The 19011-nt window shown below is 46.7% G+C and overlaps 1 protein-coding gene across 3 annotated transcripts in view; it reads right to left on the bottom strand.

Annotated features, from left to right (window-relative positions):
• SOS2 (SOS Ras/Rho guanine nucleotide exchange factor 2) overlaps positions 1 to 12796 on the bottom strand; it is a 113683-nt gene extending 100887 nt beyond the window's left edge. For all 3 annotated transcript variants that reach the window (XM_077819684.1, XM_077819685.1, XM_077819686.1), the window contains exon 1: positions 12679 to 12796. In XM_077819684.1, the coding sequence (XP_077675810.1) occupies positions 12679 to 12765 (87 nt within the window). In that variant the 5' untranslated portion in view covers positions 12766 to 12796. The remainder of the gene's footprint in view (positions 1 to 12678) is intronic.
• Positions 12797 to 19011: the final 6215 nt, after the last annotated feature.

Here is a 19011-nt window from a genome sequence, read left to right as displayed (position 1 = left end):
ATAAGGACGTAGGAGGGAGTGGGGATTAAGGTTATTTTTGAAAAAATCAAGGGTTGCAAGTGAGCCATGGAGGTTGTGGAAAAGTGATTCAATGAGGGTGAAGAAGCAGTATTGTGGCGGCAGGAAAATGGTAGAACTAAGAAGGGAAGAGAATGCACTGTAGTGAGGGAAGCTGGTGTGGTTATGGGACTTCTTTCCCCAAGACATTCAGTGGTTCAGGAGAAGAATCAGATGTGGGGAGGTGAAAAAAGTTTGGGGTTAGTAATGTGGATTACACGGTGTGACAGAAGCAAAAGGATCAAGAGGGGAGGAAACAGACAAAACAGCAGAGAAGAGAGGACAGAAAGTGGCAGAAAAGTCATGGAAGAATCAAGTGAAGGGGCATTTTTGTTTCACTGTCAATAACTATAACTCTACAAATTTGACCTGGCACTTCTCTACAGAAATTAACATTCATGTATGCATATTTTAACAAAACAAATAGGAAATGTTTCTTGTACTCACACTGCCAAGTATTCAAAATAACTTCTTCCTACCATTTCCAAATACCTCAAATCCAAGTATAGTCTTAGTTTCATGTTAATGATTGAAGATAAAATAGTCAATCAAGTAAAAAATTATGCTTTCATTACCAAGTTATTTGCCCATCTAAGCAACAGTTTGAGTTAAATAAACTATTACTAAACACAAAGCACAACAGCTTAAACACAATGAAAACTGGCAGATGAAAAAACACTGAGACTAATCCCTTAGTAAATATTAATAATAGTATAATAGTAAATATTAATCAGCGGATAAATGATTTTTATGCCCCAAAAAGTAAATTTCAGGAAGGTTATAAGTAAAGCAGAAAACTACTTGCAAAGATAACTTAATACCAGTGTGGGAAAGAGGAAATGTAGAAAAATTACTTAACAGTTTAAAGGGGACAATCTTCACATTAATTTACAAGACCCTAGTGTTTCCCCCATCACACCTCTGTCCAGAGACTTCACACTTTCACTATGGGTGCAGAAAAAACCATGTTGTAGTGCAACACCTGAAGCTTTGCTAAGAACTTCCTTGTAAATTTATTAGCAATACATTTCTTGGGTAATTTCAAGTTAAAGTATTCTGATCACTTTCCATGTTCTATGCATCATTAAGGGCAGGTCTACACTACAGCAGGGATCAACACTCTGAGATTGATCCACTGGTTGATTTAGCGGGTTCAGTAAAGACCTGCCAAATTGACTGCAGTTTGCTCTTCAGTCGATCCCTGTACTCTACCCACAATGAGAAGAGTAAGGTAAGGTGACGGGAGATTTTCTCCCGTCGACCCCCCGCGATAACTCGACCTAAGGTACATCAACTCCAGCTATGTTATTCACGTAGCTGGAGTTGCGTAGCGTAGGTCGACTTACCGCGGTAGTGTAGGCATAGCTTTAGGCTCCTCCCGCCGACATAGCTACTGCTGCTTGTAGGGGCCGGAGTAGTTATGTTGATGTGAGAGCTCTCTCCCACTGGCTTAGAGCATCCACACTAACAGTACGACAGGCGCGCGCTACTGTAAACTCTGCAGTGTGGCTATAGCCTAAGCAGCATCCAGTAGTTTTGTTGCAAGAGCACCAGTTTATTTATCTTCATGCTTCAAATTTGTAAAGATTTAGAGGTTTCAGATTTGTTTGTAACCAAGGATGCCTCAGAACTTATTCAAAACACAAGAACTGCAGAATTATCATTTTAAAATTTTGTGAAATAATTCCAACTGTTAAATATTTGTTCACCATAATACTTTCAAACCCATAAAATTAACCACAGGCCCTGATCCTGAAAACGCCCTGACCCACCACCAAGCCCACAATGCAGTTACTGGGGTTTCACCTGCACCCATCCCATTGCAGATTTAGGGCCATGGTTAATATCCTTAAACAAAGTATCTGCTACATAGTTTTTACCTTGGTATGTTTTTTCTTACATGAAGTAGCATTAATATATGAACTTTCAATACTTCTTCAAATTTGCCATTTATACTTCTGAATGGAGTAGAAGAGTCTCCAAGAATAATCCCTTTAGGCATACTCTAGAAATCTGATGAGTCATCCAGAGCCACAGTGGACTTGTTTTGGAAAATGCAATTCAAATATTGTGCAGTACTATGTAGTGCTTATACTGCATGGGTCTCCTACCTGCTAACACACCAGTACCAATAGTTTAAAGATAATGGCAATCCTCATAAGTGAAAAGACTAAAACATCTACAATTATATAAAATGCTTTTCATTTTGAAAAACTTGTCACCAGAGGAAAGTTCAAAGCTTTTGATTACAGATATGCATTTAAATACATCCTTATAGTTAGCCAATGAACTCTGCAAACTTGATATCTGCTAGGTGAACATTTAAATGCATGAGAGATTTGGTTTTTTTAGATGAAGAAATCAAATATGTATGGCCAACTGCACACTGTTTCCTCTTCCAATGTTTATTTCTCCTACATAAGAACATAAAAATGGCTATATCAGGTCAGACCAAAGGTCCGTTTAGCCCAGTATCCTGTCTTCTGACAGTGGCCAATACCAAGTGCCCCAGAGGGAATGAACAGAACAGGTAATCATCAAGTGATTCATCCCCTGTCGCCCATTTCCAGCTTCTGGCAAACACCATCCTGGCTAACAGCCACTGATCGACCTATCCTCCCCTACATTTATCTAGGTCTTTTTTGAACCCTCTTATAGTCTTGGCCTTCACAACATCCTCTGGCAAAGAGTTCCACAGGTTGACCGTGTGTTGTGTGAAGAAATACTTCCTTTTGTTTGTTTTAAACCTACTGCCTGTTAATTTCATTTGGTAAGCCCTAGTCCTTGTGTTATGAGCAGTAATTAGCATTTCCTTATTTACTTTCTCCAAACCAGTCATGATGTTATAGACCTCTATCATATCCTGCCTTAGTCATCTCTTTCCAAGCTGAAAAGTCCCAGTCTTATAAATCACTCCTCATACAGAAGCCATTCCATACCCCTAATTTTTTTTTTTTTTTTTTTTTCCCTTTTCTGAACCTTTTCTAAATCTATCTTTTTTGAGATGGGGCGACCACATCAGCATGCAGTGTTCAAGATGTGGGTGTACCATAGATTTATATAAAGGCAATACGATATTTTCTTTCTTAATGATTCCCAACATTCTGTTTGCTTTTTTGACAGCCGCTGCACATTGAGTGGATGTTGTCAGAGAACTATCCACAATGACTCCAAGATCTCCTTCTTGAGTGATAACAGCTCATTTAGACCCCTTCATTTTATACATATAGTTGGGATTATGTTTTCCAATGTGCATCACTTTGCATTTATCAATATTGAATTTCATCTGCCGTTTTGTTGCCCAGTCACCCAGTTTTGTAACATCCTTTTGTAGCTCTTTGCAGTCTGCCTGGGACTAAACTATCTTGAGTAGTTTTGTATCCTCTGCAAATTTTGCCACCTCACTGTTTACCCCCTTTTCCAGATCATTTATGAATATGTTGAATAGGACTGGTCTCAGTACAGACCTTTGGGGAATACCACTATTTACCCCTCTCCATTCTGAAAACTAACCATTTATTCTTACCCTTTGTTTCCTATCTTTTAACCAGTTACCAATCCATGAGAGGACCTTCCCTCTTATCCCATGACAGTTTACTTTAAGAACCTTTGGCGAGGGACCTTGTCAAAGGTTTTCTGAAAGTCCAAGTGCACTATATCCACTGGATCCCCCTTGGTCAACAATCATGAGGACCCCTCAAAGAATTCTAGTAGATTGGTGAGGCATGATTTCCCTTTACAAAAACCATGTTGACTATTCCTCAACAAATTATGTTCATCTATGTGTCTGACAATTTTGTTCTTTACTATAGTTTCAACCAGTTTGCCCAGTACTGAAGTCAGGCTTACCAGCCTGTAATTGCCAGAATCACCTCTGGAGCCCTTTTTAAAAGTTGGCATCACATTAGTTATCCTCCAGTCATTTGGTACAGAAGCTGATTTAAATGATGGTTACAAACTACAGTTAGTAGTTCTGCAATTTCACATTTGAGTTCTTTCAGAACTCTGGGGTGAATACCATCTGGTCCTGGTGACTTATTACTGTTTAGTTTATCAATTTGTTCCAAAACCTCCTCTACTGACACCTCAATCTGGGACAGTTCCTCAGATCTGTCACCTGAAAAGAATGGCTCAGGTTTAGCAATCTCCCTCACATCCTCAGTCGTGAAGATCACTGCAAAGAATTCGTTTAGTTTCTCCACAATGGCCTTATCGTCCTTGAGTGCTCCTTTAGCATCTCGATCATCCAGTGGCCCCACTGGCAGTTTAGCAGGCTTCCTGCTTCTGATATACTTTAAAAAAAAAAACTATTACTTTTTGGGTCTTTGTTTAGCTGTTCAAAACATTTTTTGGCCTTCCTAATTATATTTTTACACTTCATTTGCCAGAGTTTATGCTACTTTCTATTTTCCACACTAGGATTTAACTTCCACTTTTGAAAGGATGCCTTTTTGTCTCGTACCGCTTCTTTTACTTTGTTGTTTAGCCATGGTGGCACTTTTTTGGTTCTCTTATGATGTTTTTTAATAATGGGTATACATGTAAGTTGAGGCTCTATTATGGGTGTCTTTAAAAAGTTTCCATGCAGCTTGCAGGGATTTCATTTTTGGCACCATACCTTTTAATTTGTTTAACTAACTTCCTCATTTTTGTGTAGTTCCCCTTTCTGAAATTAAATGCTACAGTGTTGGGCTGCTGAGGTGTTTTCCGCACCACAGGGATGTTCAATTTAATTATATTATGGTCACTATTACCAAGTGGTGCAGCAATATTCACCTCTTGGACCAGATCCTGTACTGATCTTAGGACTAAATCAAGAATTGCCTCTCCTCTTGTGGGTTCCAGGACAAGCTGCTCAAGAAGCAGTCATTTAAAGGTGCCAGGAAACTTTATCTCTACCTTTTTGGGGGGGGGAGGGGGGGAGGGATAGCTCAGTGGTTTGAGCATTGGCCTGCTAAACCCAGGGTTGTGAGTTCAATCCTTGAGGGGGCCATTTAGGCATGTGGGGCAAAAACTGAGGATTGGTCCTGCTTTGAGCAGGGGTTTGGGCTAGATGACCTCCTGAGGTCCCTTCCAATCCTGATATTCTATGATTCTATGATCCCCATCCTGAGATGACATGTACCCAGTCAATATAAGGATAGTTGAAATCCCCCATTATTACTGAGTTTTTTTATTTTTATAGTCATTCTAATCTCCCTAAGCATTTCACAGTCACTATCGCCTTCCTGGTCACGTGGTCGGTAGTACATCCCGACTGCAATATTCTTACTATTAGAGCATGGAATTACTATCCACAGAGATTCTATGGTACAGTTTGGTTCATTTAAGATTTTTACTTCATTTGATTCTACACTCTTTCACATATAGTGCCACATCCCCACCAGCACAACCTGTTCTGTCCTTCCCGATATATTTTATACCCCTGGTATTACTGTGTCCCATTGTTTTATCTTCATTCCACCAAGTTTGTGTGATGCCTATTGTATCGATATCCTCATTTAATACAAGGCACTCTAGTTCACCCATCTTATCATTTAGACTTTCAGCATTTGTACATAAGCACTTTAAATACTATTTACTTTTTAGCTGTCTGCCATTACATGATGTAATTGAATGGGACACTTTTTGATTTGACTGTTTCTCATCAGACCCTACCCATATTTTAATCATCTTCCATCCTCTCCTCTTTACTAGGACATAGAGAATTTCCTTAATAGATCCTCCCCTAAGGGATGTCTCTGTCCAAACCACATGCCCCTCCGCACCTGTCAGTTTTCCCCCAGCGCTTAGTTTAAAAACCACTCTATGATCTTTTTAAGTGCCAGCAATCTGGTTCCATTTTGGTTGCAGTTAAATGCTCTAGTTAGGAAGCTTTCTGTGAATATCAGAAAAGAAATAGATTCCTGATAACATTTAAAAATAAATTCAGTATCAATGGGAGTTTTCAACTACAGCTCCAAACAGCTGTATACTACAACGCATTTATTATGAATGCATTAATAATGGGATTTGTGGAGGGGCCTGACTGAGCTAGGCCCCCAACTGTCACTGAAAATCAATGAGATTCAGGTACCTAACTCCCACAGTCTCCTTTGAAAATCAGGGCCTAAAACGTTAAATTGATGTTATATTAAAGCACTGATAACTTGGAAAATAATCTCAGTACTGCAAGATTTCATTCCAGAAAGGGGCGACTATCAGTAGGAATGGGAGCTCTGCAGTCATAATGATGCACACCAGCAAATTCACTTAGAGGACTTGGACCTTAGTTTTAGAGTGTGCTTCTTAACGAGACACCTTCCTTACAAAGGTAAGAGGGGAGACTTTGAAATACACAGGATCATTCATAGAATCCAAGGCCTGAAGGGACCATAGTGATCAACAGGTCTGACCTCTTATATAACACCTGCCATAGCACTTCCCCAAAATAACTCCTAGAGCAGATCTTTTAGAAAAACATCCAATCTCGATTTAAAAATTGTCAGGGATGGAGAATCTACCACAACCCTTGGTAAGCTGTTCCAACGGTTAATTACTCTCACTTATTTATGCCTTATTTTCAGTCTGAATTTGAGTAGCTTCAACTTCCAGCCATTGGATCCTTTTTCTGCTAGACTGAAAAGCCCACTATTAAATATTGTTCCCCATGTAAGAACTTACAGACTGTACTCAAGTCACCCTTTAATCTTCACTTTGTTAGGCTAAATAGACTCAAGCACTATAAAACATGTTTTCTAATCCTTGCATCATTTTCATGGCCCTTTTCTGAATCCTCTCCAATTTATCAACATCCTTCTTGAATTGTGGGCACCAGAACGGGACACAATATTCCAGCAACAATTGCACCAATGCCAAATACAGCAGTAACATAACCTCTCTACTTCTACTGGAGAGTCCCGTATATACGGGCAAGAACTACATTAGCCCAACTGTGGATACAGACTAACATGGCTACACCTCTGATCCTTGGTAATTAGCCCTTTTGCCACAGCATCACACTGGGAGCGCTGATTGTTCACAACAATCCCCAAATCTTTTTCAGTCACTGCTTCCCAGGATAGAGTCCCCCAGCCTATAAGTATGGCCTATATTCTTTGTTCCGAGATATATACATTTAGCCATATTAAAACACATACTGTACACTTGCACCCCAGTTTATCAAGTGATCCCACTCACTCTGTATCAGTGACCAGTCCTTTTCGTTATTTACCACTCTCCCAATTTTTCTGTCATGTGCAAACTTTATCAGTGATGATTTTATGTCCAGGTCATTAATAAAATTAAACGTTAAATAGTATAGAGTCAAGAAGCGATCCCTGCAGAATCTCCCCACTAGAAACACATCCATTCCATGATGATTCCCCATTTACAATTATATTTTGAGATCCATCAGCCAACTTTAAATCCATTTAAAAAATATAAAATTAAGGTGGCTCACATTAATTTTTAATCAAAATGTCATGCAGTAACAAGCCAAATGCCTTACAGAAGTCTAAGTATATTACATTAACTCTATTACCTTTACCAACCAAACTTGTAATCTTATAAAAGAAATTACTTATCTATTTTCCATAAAGTCCCATTGATTGGCATTATTTATATTACCCTCCTTTTATTCTTTATTGATCAAGTCCAAGTCCTATCAAGCCACTCCTTTGTCTTGCCTAATAGAACTGCTGGTGAAGGAGCTTCAAAAACTGTTTAAAAAGTGATACTGTGGTCAAATTTAGCTCTAGATTTAGCGGGAGGTGGGGTTTAAAGAATCTTTTACTAAACATAAAGAGCCTTGTCAATTTAAAAGAACACACTTCTCTTTGAAATGTTTTACTTATTAAAAGTAACACTTAAGATTGTTATAATTGAAATCAGCATGCTGGAAACCTTTATTTAAATCTTCTATTTTAATCTTGTTTTGCATTTGTACTTCAATTATTTTCCTAAGGAAAGGTGGATACTCATTGGTAGATATAATTTTGTATTGTTTGCTAACCAGAAGGATACACTGCCTCTCTATTCATTTAAACAATTATATAGTTTAACACACATTTATTCAAATTCTTGATTTTTAACATTTGTTTATGTTAGAAAATGGTGAACATTTATTCCTAGATAATTTTTTATTTATGATTCGTGTCAAGCTGCATGTGGATGGAATTCAAATAAAATGCACAAAATATTTAAAATTGTTTAAATAAAATTACCTTAAGTGTGCTGATATGTAAGAAAAATATTTATCAAAACATATGTTGCATTTAAAACTAACTGATATATTAAGCAAAGGACATATCTTTTGTTAGTGAATTTTACTGATTGTTTCTGGTCACGATGTCCTGCTAGTTCTAAAAGATCTAAGATCTCTTTCTCTCACAGCTTATTTTTATTCAACAAGAGGAAGAGAAAAACAAGCTTTCCTGCTTTTTCAACTTTGAATGAACTAGTAATAGATATGAACTTGATCAATAAACTGAAATGAAGAAAATATTCTCTTTACACCTGCCAAAGTGGCTATTGCTGTCAAAAGTTGGCTTAGCACTTCAATAAACTCTGGTTCCATGCGATTAGCCAGGGACTTCCACCAGTTCAGTGGTTTGACTGTCTTTAAAACGCCAACAGCAGATATGTACTGTTGATTTTTTTTATTTAAATTATTTAGTAATAGATTTAGGCCTTAAAGTCAGAATTTTAAATTTTAAACAGAATTTTTAAGAAAAATGTATTTACATAAAAAAATCCAGGTTTTAATTTTTATCCATTTTTTTCAATTATCAATTTTTATCCCCCTTGACAGCTTCTTTTGGGACCAACAAAGTTTTAATGCATTTGCATTTAGTTTCAGTGGAAGCTTTTTAAAAAAAAACCAAACACTCTGCCTTAAGTATTTGGAACCCAAGCCTGGCAGAATTCCAAAAGTTGTCTGTTTTCATAGTTTAAAGTGAAATAAGTTCAATATGTAAACAGCACAGTGAAACATTACAGTTTTAAAATGTTCTGTTTTAAACACCTTCATTGCTATGGTTTTAAACCTGACATTGCCCCTTAATATCTTGTCTGGGATTACAATAATTGGAACACTGATACAATTTTACTTTGACTCATTGACATTTCATGCTTATTAAACAAATGAACAACACAATAGGATTGCTTCATATTAAGGGTGAGTACTCCAGACCAGGAACTTTCTCTGGAGGGGCGGGGGGGGGGAATCCTTTACAAAAATTCACACATTCTCTCTCTTTTAGAGAAATTCAAATACCAGTTCTGTTTCCTCATAACAAAAGCAAGTCTATAGCAGTAAATTGGCAACAACAGCATTAACCGACTACAGACTGTATCAATATTTTTTGTTTTAGGATCCCAAGAAGAAAATTTCAACTTAACGAAATTTGAAATTAAAATACATCCTATCCTTCTGGATCAAGCTGGTAAAGCTGCACCATATGTCATTTTCATCCAGGGGGAGGGGACAGAGGTTTATCATCTTTAAGTGTAATCCTGAAACTGGAGAGATACAGAAAGAACAACATGCATGGAGAGATGCTGCATGCTTTAAACCCCTGGCAAGCATCTGGGGGTGGAAGCTGGGCAGCGTGGCACACTCCAAACTTCTGACTGACCCAAAGAGGAAATTCAGGGGCAAAGAGCAAAGCACCCAGGATTCTTACTACAGACAAGAGGTCAGCCACAGGAGCATTTATCTGAGTCTGGTGGCCTTTGATAACGAGAAACACCACCCCAGATATACACAAGAGGCGAAGGATGTGTATCCCACATTTACATAGTCTACTGATCTGATGCCACTCTTAAAACTGCTTTTGGAAAAAAGAAACAGTCTCCCCTTCCTTCCTTAAAACACACACTAGCATCTCTCTAATTATGATGATTCATTATTTGTATGGTAGTATCTACGGATGCCAATCCTAGACCAGAATCCCATTGTGCTAGGCACTACACAAACTCCTATCCAAATGACAGACCCCTCCCCAAGAAAGTTACAATTAAAGCAGTTTCCCATATACAGCTTCTTTCCCATTTATGCACTGGGGCAATTGTGGGAGTATATAGTGGATAGGTAGATGCATATGTGGTGGAGAGTATATAGGAGATGGGTAGACCTGTAGAGCAGGGTAGATGGGGGGGTGTAAAGCAGCTGGCTGGCTGGTGTGCACGTAGTGGATGGGTCAGTGTAGAGCAGGGTAGATGGGGGGGTGTATAGCAGCTGGCTGGCTGGTGTGCACGTAATGGATGGGTAGGTGTGGATATGGTGGTGGGGTGTACAGGGATGGCTGGATGTATTATAAGTGGCGGGCCGGTAGGTGGGGGGTACACTAGGGAGGAGGATGAGGGGACAGGGACATGGGGGGGCTGCACCAGCGATTGGGGGAGGGGACGTAGTGGGAGGACGTGCAAAGGCGTGTAGATGTGACAGGTGATGTAGAGGGGATTTAGACATGGTGGGGGGGGTGCAGAGGGGATGTGGTGGAGGTGTACAGAGAATGTGTTGAGGGGTGTACCAGGGATAAGGGTGCACAGCAGATATGGTGAGGGGTGTAGCGGGGATGCGGTGGGAGGTGCAGGGGGGATGCGGTTGCACAGGGGACGAGGTGAGGGGTGTAGTGGGGATGAGGTAGGAGGTGCACAGGGGATGCGGTCGGGGCATGCACAGCAAATGTACACAGGATGGGGGCAGGCGGGGGTAAGTGCCTGCAGAGGGTAGCGGAGGAGGGAGGTGCACAAGGGATGAGGTGAGGGTTGTAGCAGGGATGAGGTGGGCGGTGCACAGGGGATGTGGCCAGGGGATGTACATGGGGTGGCGGCACGCAGGGGATAGCGGAGGATGAGGGTACACAGGTGTTGCGGTCGGGATAGTGGGGGTGCAGCAGGGATGGAGGTGAGGAGTGTAGTAAGGATGCAGTCAGGGGGTGCACAGCAGATGTACACAGGATGGGGGTGTGCAGGGGGTAAGTGTCTATGGGGGGTACTGGAGGATAGAGGTGCCCAGGGGATGCAGTTGGGGAGGCGGGTAGCGGGGATGTACACAGGATGTGGGTGCGCGGGGGACAGCAGAGAATGGAGGCACATGGGGGACAGCAGAGAATGGAGACGCGCACAGGGGAGGAGGGCGCGCACAGGGGAGGAGGGGAGTACACGGGAGGAGGAGAGGAGAGTAAACAGGGGATGAGCAGAGGGGGGCGCGCACAGGGCAGGAGGGTGCACAGGCAATGAAGGGAGTGCACGGGGGGGAGGGGGGCGCACAGGCGAGGAGGGGGGCGCCCACAGGGGAGGAGGGTGCACAGGCGATGAAGGGAGTGCACGGCGGGGAGGGGGCGCGCACAGGCGGGGAGGGGGCGCGCACAGGCGGGGAGGGGGCGCGCACAGGCGGGGAGGGGGCGCGCACAGGCGGGGAGGGGGCGCGCACAGGCGGGGAGGGGGCGCGCACAGGCGATGAAGGGAGTGCACGGGGGCAGGGGGGCGCACAGGGGAGGAGGGGAGTACACAGGAAAAGAGAAGGGTAAACGGGGAGGGGGGGCGCACAGGCAATGAAGGGAGTGCACAGGGGGAAGGGGGGCGCACAGGCGGGGAGGGGGGTGCGCACAGGCGAGGAGGGTGCACAGGCGATGAAGGGAGTGCACGGGGGGAGGGGGGGGCGCACAGCTGGGGAGGGGGGCGCACACAGGTGAGGAGGGTGCACAGGTGATGAAGGGAGTGCACGGGGGGAGGGGGCGCACAGGGGAGGAGGGGAGTACACGGGGAAGGAGAAGGGTAAACGGGGAGGGGGGCGCACAGGCGAGGAGGGGGAGGGGGGCGCACAAGCGATGAAGGGAGTGCACGGGGGCAGGGGGGCGCACAGGGCAGGAGGGTGCACAGGCGATGAAGGGAGTGCACGGGGGCAGGGGGGCGCACAGGGCAGGAGGGTGCACAGGCGATGAAGGGAGTGCACGGGGGCAGGGGGGCGCACAGGGGAGGAGGGGGAGGGGGGCGCACACAGGCGAGGAGGGTGCACAGGCGATGGAGTGCACGGGGGGAGGGGGGCACACAGGTGGGGAGGGGGCGCGCACAGGCGAGGAGAGGGAGGAGGGCACGCACAGGGGAGGAGGGGGCGGGGGCGATGAAGGGAGTGCACGGGGGGAGGGGGCGCACAGGGGAGGAGGGGGAGGGGGGTGCACAGGCGATGAAGGGAGCGCACGGGGGGGAGGGGGGTGCACAGGCGATGAAGGGAGCGCACGGGGGGGAGGGGGGTGCACAGGCGATGAAGGGAGCGCACGGGGGGGAGGGGGGTGCACAGGCGATGAAGGGAGCGCACGGGGGGGAGGGGGGCGCACAGGGGATGAAGGGAGCGCACGGGGGGGAGGGGGCGCACAGGCGAGGAGGGGGAGGGGGGCGCACAGGCGATGAAGGGAGCGCACGGGGGGGAGGGGGGCACACAGGGGAGGGGGGTGCACAGGCGATGAAGGGAGCGCACGGGGGGAGGGGGGCGCACAGGCGATGAAGGGGGAGGGAGGTGCAGGGGGCGGAGAGGAGGGGCGCGCACAGGAGGGGGGCCCGCGGGGGGCAGCGGAGGCCCGAGCCTCGCCTCGCCTCGCCCCGCCAGCCCGCCCCGCAGCCGGCGGCCGGCCTGACCTTGCGCAGCGCGGGCACGAAGAGCCCCCGCCATTTGGGGCCGTTCTCCTCGCTGAAGAACTCGTAGGGCTGCGGCGGCGGCTGCATGGCCCCGGCGGCAGCTGCCCCGCATCGGGGGCGGCGGGGCCCGGACGGCGGCGCGCGGGCGCGGCTAGGGCGCGGGGCGGGGCGGCGCGGCAGGGAGAGGCCGGCCCGGGCCCGGAGGCGGCCGCCGCTTGCCCTCGGCTCGGCCCGGCCGGCGCTGGCCGCTCCTCATGCGGGCCGGGCTCCGCGGGCCGCGCTGCGCAGGCAGGGGGCGGCGCTCTGCCCCCGCCCGGCCAGCGATCACATCCGGAGGGGCCGGGGCTGGGCTCCCGGCCGGGTGCGGGGGGGCGGGCGGCTGCCGGCCCCGCTGCCTGGGCCCGGCCACTCGCGCGACCTCGCTCTGCCCGCCGGGGCCGCCTCACGCCGCCCTTCCCTCCCTCCGTCCCTCCGGCGCGGCACTGCGCAGGCGCCCGGCCCCCAGCCCGCGTGCCCGCGGCGCCCCCTAGCGGCTGCCGCTGGAGGCCCGCGCGCCGCCCGCGACCCCCGGGCCCGGCTCCTCAGCCGCGAGAGCCGGGCACGCCGGCGCATCCCGCGGGTGGAGCGTTCCCCGGGCGGGGGGGTGGAAAGCAAACATAGCGGTTGCCCCTCCGCGCGTGAGAATGTAGGGCAGCGGCTCCCAAAGTTTAAACCGCCTCTGAACCCCTTTCACTAAAATGTCCAGTCTCGCGACCCCCCCTCCTAGAACTGAATATTTCCCGGGGTGTTCTCCTGTCCCTGAGAATAAATGATAAAAGCAGTGATCTCTGGAAATATAACATTTGTTTTGTATGACATGCTTATGCCCCACTATTCATTATTATTCATCATTACAGTGTGTTTAGTACATTAGGAAAACAGCAACTCTCTTCCAAGAGCTCGCTTTCGCGGCTTGTGTCACTTCGAAGAAGCCGGTTATAAGACCAGGCTCCTGTGGGGCATCAAGGAGTATCAGATGTGAAACAGCATGAAGGGATTGAAGAAGCCAGCTCAAATCGTTCCTCCTACACACGCGTTCAGGGCCTTGAGCAGTCCAGGCAAACCACGCACGTTACAACAAAGCTTAAACTTGTTCTTCATCATAATTTTAAAAACAAGACTAGCTGCCTATTTAATTTTAAAGGCAGCAAAAATATCCACCTCCCTTTCCATTTCTTATAAGGAGTCTTGAAGTTTAAATCTCCTCAGCGTGATAGATATGCTCGCGTTGATCTGCTGAGCTCTTGGAAGTCCAGGGGCTCCGGGCTGCTGGCCCCGTGCTGCCTGGGATCCCTAGGGACAGCTCTGTCCGCCATTAGGGAATTTTTGTCCCTAAAACCCCCGGTAACATTTTGCGAACCCCAGTTTGGGAACCACTGATTTAGGGTAAGTTGGCCATTAGAAAATACAATCCATCAGGGAAGTATTTCAGTTACTTTCCTGACTGTGCTTCTCATCCGCACCTCCAGCTCCTCTCCTGGTATAGCTGATGTCCGGTGATGTGTTCTAGGTAGACGTCCCTCAACCACCTGATGGTGTCCAACACCATGAGTTGCCGCATCAGCCGAGCGTAGGGTTGACCAATTCCGCATTCCCACAACACTTGCTCGTTACTGGGGTCCCATGCGCCCAGGGCTCCGACGATCAGTTTGTGTCTGAACCCAGTAACCCTTAGCTGGAAAGTCAGTCCCAGTTGTGCCCTACTGCAACGGATCCTGATTCCTGTCCTGTATCAGCTGAGCCCGAGTCTCAGCTAGCAACCCAGGCCAAGACTGACAAGTCAGATTCCCCGGATGGAAAATGGGCATTTAAGTACCTATCCTTACAATTATTTATTATTATTGTGCTACACTACCGTTATGGCTTCAGTTCTGGGTGCCCCATGGCTGCAGCCTTTGGAGGTGAACGTGAGCTAGGAGCCCTTCCAAGTATCCAGCCCCACCTCTCTCAGCCCACCCTGTTTGTTCGGCCTGTACATGTTTCCAAAATGGCAGCCGCTCTGCCTGTGCAATCGGCCTCTGCGACATGCTAAAGCCATGGCTAGCAACTGCTCAAAGGACCACGGCATGGAGAGCACTTACCCACATGCCTACTGTCAGTAATGAGCTGCCAAAATCTTAACAACGGGTTCCCTTCTCACCCCACGAGGGGGTCGTTGCCCACCCTTGCCCCCCGGGACTCCTGCCCCATCCAACGCCCCCGCGTTCCTTGATGCCCCCCCCAGGACCCCTGCCCCATCCACCCCCCTCCCATGAAAAAACCATGAAAAAATGGGTGTTTATAGATAAGCTATTACCAACAGGAGAGTGGGTTTGTGTGTGGGGGAGGGAGGGTGGGGAGAAAACCTGGATTTGTGCTGGAAATGGCCCACCTTGATTATCATACACATTGTAAGGAGAGTGATCACTTTACATAAGCTATTACCAGCAGGAGAGTGGGGTGGGGGGAGAGAAAACCTTTTGTAGTGATAAACACCCATTTTTTCATGGTTTGTGTGCATGAAAACATCTTCTGTATTTTCCACAGTATGCATCCGATGAAGTGAGCTGTAGCTCACGAAAGCTTATGCTCAAATAAATTGTTTTGTCTCTAAGGTGCCACAAGTACTCCTTTTCTTTTTGATTAGCATGTTGCTCAGACTGTAAATAGGTGGTCGCTGTGAAGTGTACAATACTCCCTCTACATATAGCCAGACAGGTAGATAAGCATCTCCTGCCTGAACGAAATCTGCTTATCACCTTCTTACCAGCCCCCAACTCACAGACACTAAGAACATAATTTTCAGTATACGTACATAAATCTTTACATATTATCCATGCAGACATTTCACAATTATTATGATGACCAGTGTGACACAGGCTTTACATGACACTCTTTGGCAAACTAGTATGTATATACCAGACTGTGGGATCTTTGTAACCCTTATCTAGCCCTGTGCCTTCCGCCTGTTGGATCAGGATCACACCTCCCTCAACCCAAAATTGTTCTATTTGCCGTGTTCTTACTGTCTATAGTTGCTCTATAGTTGCTCTATAGTTGTTCGCTTAGCACATTGTTTAGCTAAATGTAAATTTGCATATATGAAACTATTATTATTTTTCTATTGGTTCCATACAAAACTTTACTTTTAGCTTTTTATTGTTCTTCCATAATAAGAACAGTTTATAAAGCATCAGTTATGAGTGATCAGTGCATTTATCTCAGCCATTCCTTTAAATAAAGCTGAAAACGTTCATAGGGTTCACAAAAGTACAGAGGGAATGTTCCATTTCCTACCCAGTACCCCAGTGCTCACCCTGTATCTTTCCCAACTCCCTTTCCATGGGCTAACAGCTGCACATATTCAGGCCTAAGATTCAAAATACGAACAATGGACCCCCCTGAGCACATTCCCACTGTTTTCTGTGGGACTCCTTCTGGCTGCTCGAAGCACGAAGCAAGCCTCTGCCAGCCACTTATCATTAAGGCTTTCTCCCCTGCTCTCGCAAACATTGTGCAGAACACAACATGTAGTTATAACGGTCAGAATGTTTGTTTCTGCTGCTTCCCACCTTTTCCCTAAACAGTGCCATCTGCCTTTCAAACGGCCAAATGCAACCAGCATTCTGCAACTACTCAGGCAGAGGCGATGCATGGGGGGAGGCATGCAGGGTCACATCCTCCCCCTGCCAGATTGCTCGGTCACATGAAGTGGCTGGGCCCCTCCCTGCGGAGCAGCTGAGCCACGAGCTGCGCCAGGCAGGGAGAGGCAGAAGCAGAGGAGCAGCTGGGAGCTGCACAGAGAGGCTGCTGCTTTCTGGGAGCGGGGGTTGCTGGAGGGAGGGCATGGCTCGAGCTGTTCCAGGGTTGGGCTCCCGCACCAGCACCAGGCACAGGTCATCAATGCCCTCAGGCAACAGTTTAAATGTTCCTTCCTTCTGTCCAAGTGGGCTGTGTATGGCTTCGTAGGCCAGGGCGTCAGAGGATAAGCCAGGACTCCCAGAATAAGCAGACCGACGTCCACACCATTAATGTCCACAGTGGTCTTGAGGGCAAACAGTTCTTTATCCATTATTCTAAAAAGAACTGAGTTCCGAAAGATCCTAGCACTGTAGACCCCTCCCGACCACTCTGCATTTATGTCTGTTAATCTGCCACAGTGGCCGACCAGTCATTGGAGCACCCGGGAGAAATACCCCTTTCTGTTTATGAGTTCTGCACCTGGGTGGGGATGTGAGAATGATAGGCACATGGGGTCCATCAATAGCCCCCAAGTGGTTTGGGAACCCCTGGCATGCAAATCTATCAATAATCTCCTGAGCACTATGCATTTTGACAACTCAGTTGGACAGCACCTTATCAGTGGCATAGCAGACCTGCATGACAGCGGGCCCCCAACGGTTGATGGCCCCACAACAAATTGGTTAGTTATGGACCCGTAGCATTCTGTGGTGACCAGCTTCCAGATGGCAATGGTGACCCCGTTACTCCATCGGTATGGGGCACTGCACGTTGATACGCTGTCATGGCAGCTCCAGCGTCCGTTCTGCACAGATCTCAAAAAAGGTAACCCTCCCCATCCTAAAGTTCTCTTGCCACTGCTGGTCGTCCTATGTCTGCAAAACCGTCCTCTCCCACCACTGCTTTCCTGGGTCCGGAATCGGTGCTGAATGCTGAGCAGGTGATCCTGGAACTGAGCTTCTTGTTCCAACAGCTCAACATCGTCCCCTTCCTTCTGGCTGCCACCGCTTCAGAGTATTCTCCTGCCACTGCAGGAGCTGCAGCTGCTGGCCTAGGACATTTTCCTGCTTCTGCACAATCCACATCATCTGCTCCGTGTTGTGCCGGATGAAGACCAGCATCAAATTCGTCCAGCTTTGACTACTGTAACATAGCCCAAGCAGCCGGTGCTTATTCACACTCCTCACCATAGCGCTGCGGAGCAGTTGGGTCCCTGACGGCCAACAGCCATTCAAAAACGGCACAAGCTCACCCCAAAGGGAAACATATGGGACAGAGATGGTGGAAATGTTGGATCATATTAAAGAAGTTCTGTATTAAAATCACAAATGAGTTTGATTCTCCATCGTTTAAATTCCAGGGTATTACTAATTAAGAGGTCTCTTAGTTTTTGGTATTGTTTCTCTCCCTCTCTGTGTGAAACTTGCAAGGTACTAATTGTGTTAGTACATTCTAAGACAGAGTCTGTTCTCAAAGCAATACTTTGTAACAACAGAAACAGCACACAGAGACTCCCCGCCCTTTTGTCGTATTTATCTTGCTTTGTTAACAATTGTGATTAAAATAGAGATAGAGGATGTATGTGGATGGATGCTTGGTGCGGATAATAACTGAATGATCAGGGAGGTGCCAGCCTAAGAATCCAGTGCCCATTGGCCGAAGAAGGCGTCAAGTGGAAACAACCAGAAGACCCCCGGAGGGAAGACTGGAATCCACCCAACAGCCTCAAGGATGGGAGAACCGAAAAACAACATGGAGCCGTCAGGAATGTGCCATCTGCTGATTGATTCAGCAACAGCATGATGAAGCAATTCCCATAGACTGGCGTAGGAATAAATTCCTATAAAAATGGACTCTAGAAAGTGAGAACTTTGGGGTCTGATTCTGCAAACCAACTTCCAGGAGTGTCAGATGAGCATCTGACAAGGCCCTGCCCCCTCCTCGTGTCCAGGCCACCTGGCCAGTGGCTTGGCATGAGCAACTCTAAGGCTGGTAACTATGATAACAACCTTGCAGAACCTGTGTGCGTGTTTGTGTGTATGAATGAATGTGTGAATAAATATGAAATTGAACGGAATGTTATAGCGATAACTAACTGCTTACGAGGATTCTTTCTGTATTCACAATAAATGTGGCATTTTGCCTTTTCCCCTTTAATAAGATCCTGCTGGTTTTTATTTTATTGGTATAACAGAAACATGGAATTAAAAAAATCTGCCTGGTTTCCCACAATTCACAGCAAAAACAATCCCAAGATGCACATTGCTCAGCCGTGAAACGAAAGACCCCGGGATACCCCCCCACCCCGCAAGACCACCACAGCCTCTCTCTGCAGCACCGCGGCAGAACGCTCACATGCTGCAAATTGAAAACGCATCAGCTGTTCCGTGTGCATGCTGTTGGAGTGAGTTACCGGATCTGCATCAAACAATTTTGGATTAAACTCCCCCCACCCCCATAACCACACCCTGAATCAGAAAAAAAACCACTCGTTGCAGAATCAGAGTGTCCACAGGAGGAGCTATGGTGGAATAAATAGTCTGGGCAATTTCCATGTATAGACAAGCCCGCACA

The sequence above is a fragment of the Eretmochelys imbricata genome, chromosome 6 (genome assembly GCF_965152235.1).
Source record: "Eretmochelys imbricata isolate rEreImb1 chromosome 6, rEreImb1.hap1, whole genome shotgun sequence".
NCBI classification, from domain to species: domain Eukaryota; kingdom Metazoa; phylum Chordata; order Testudines; family Cheloniidae; genus Eretmochelys; species Eretmochelys imbricata.
Note: the sequence above shows the minus strand (reverse complement) of the source record. Positions and strands in the feature narration are given on the sequence as shown.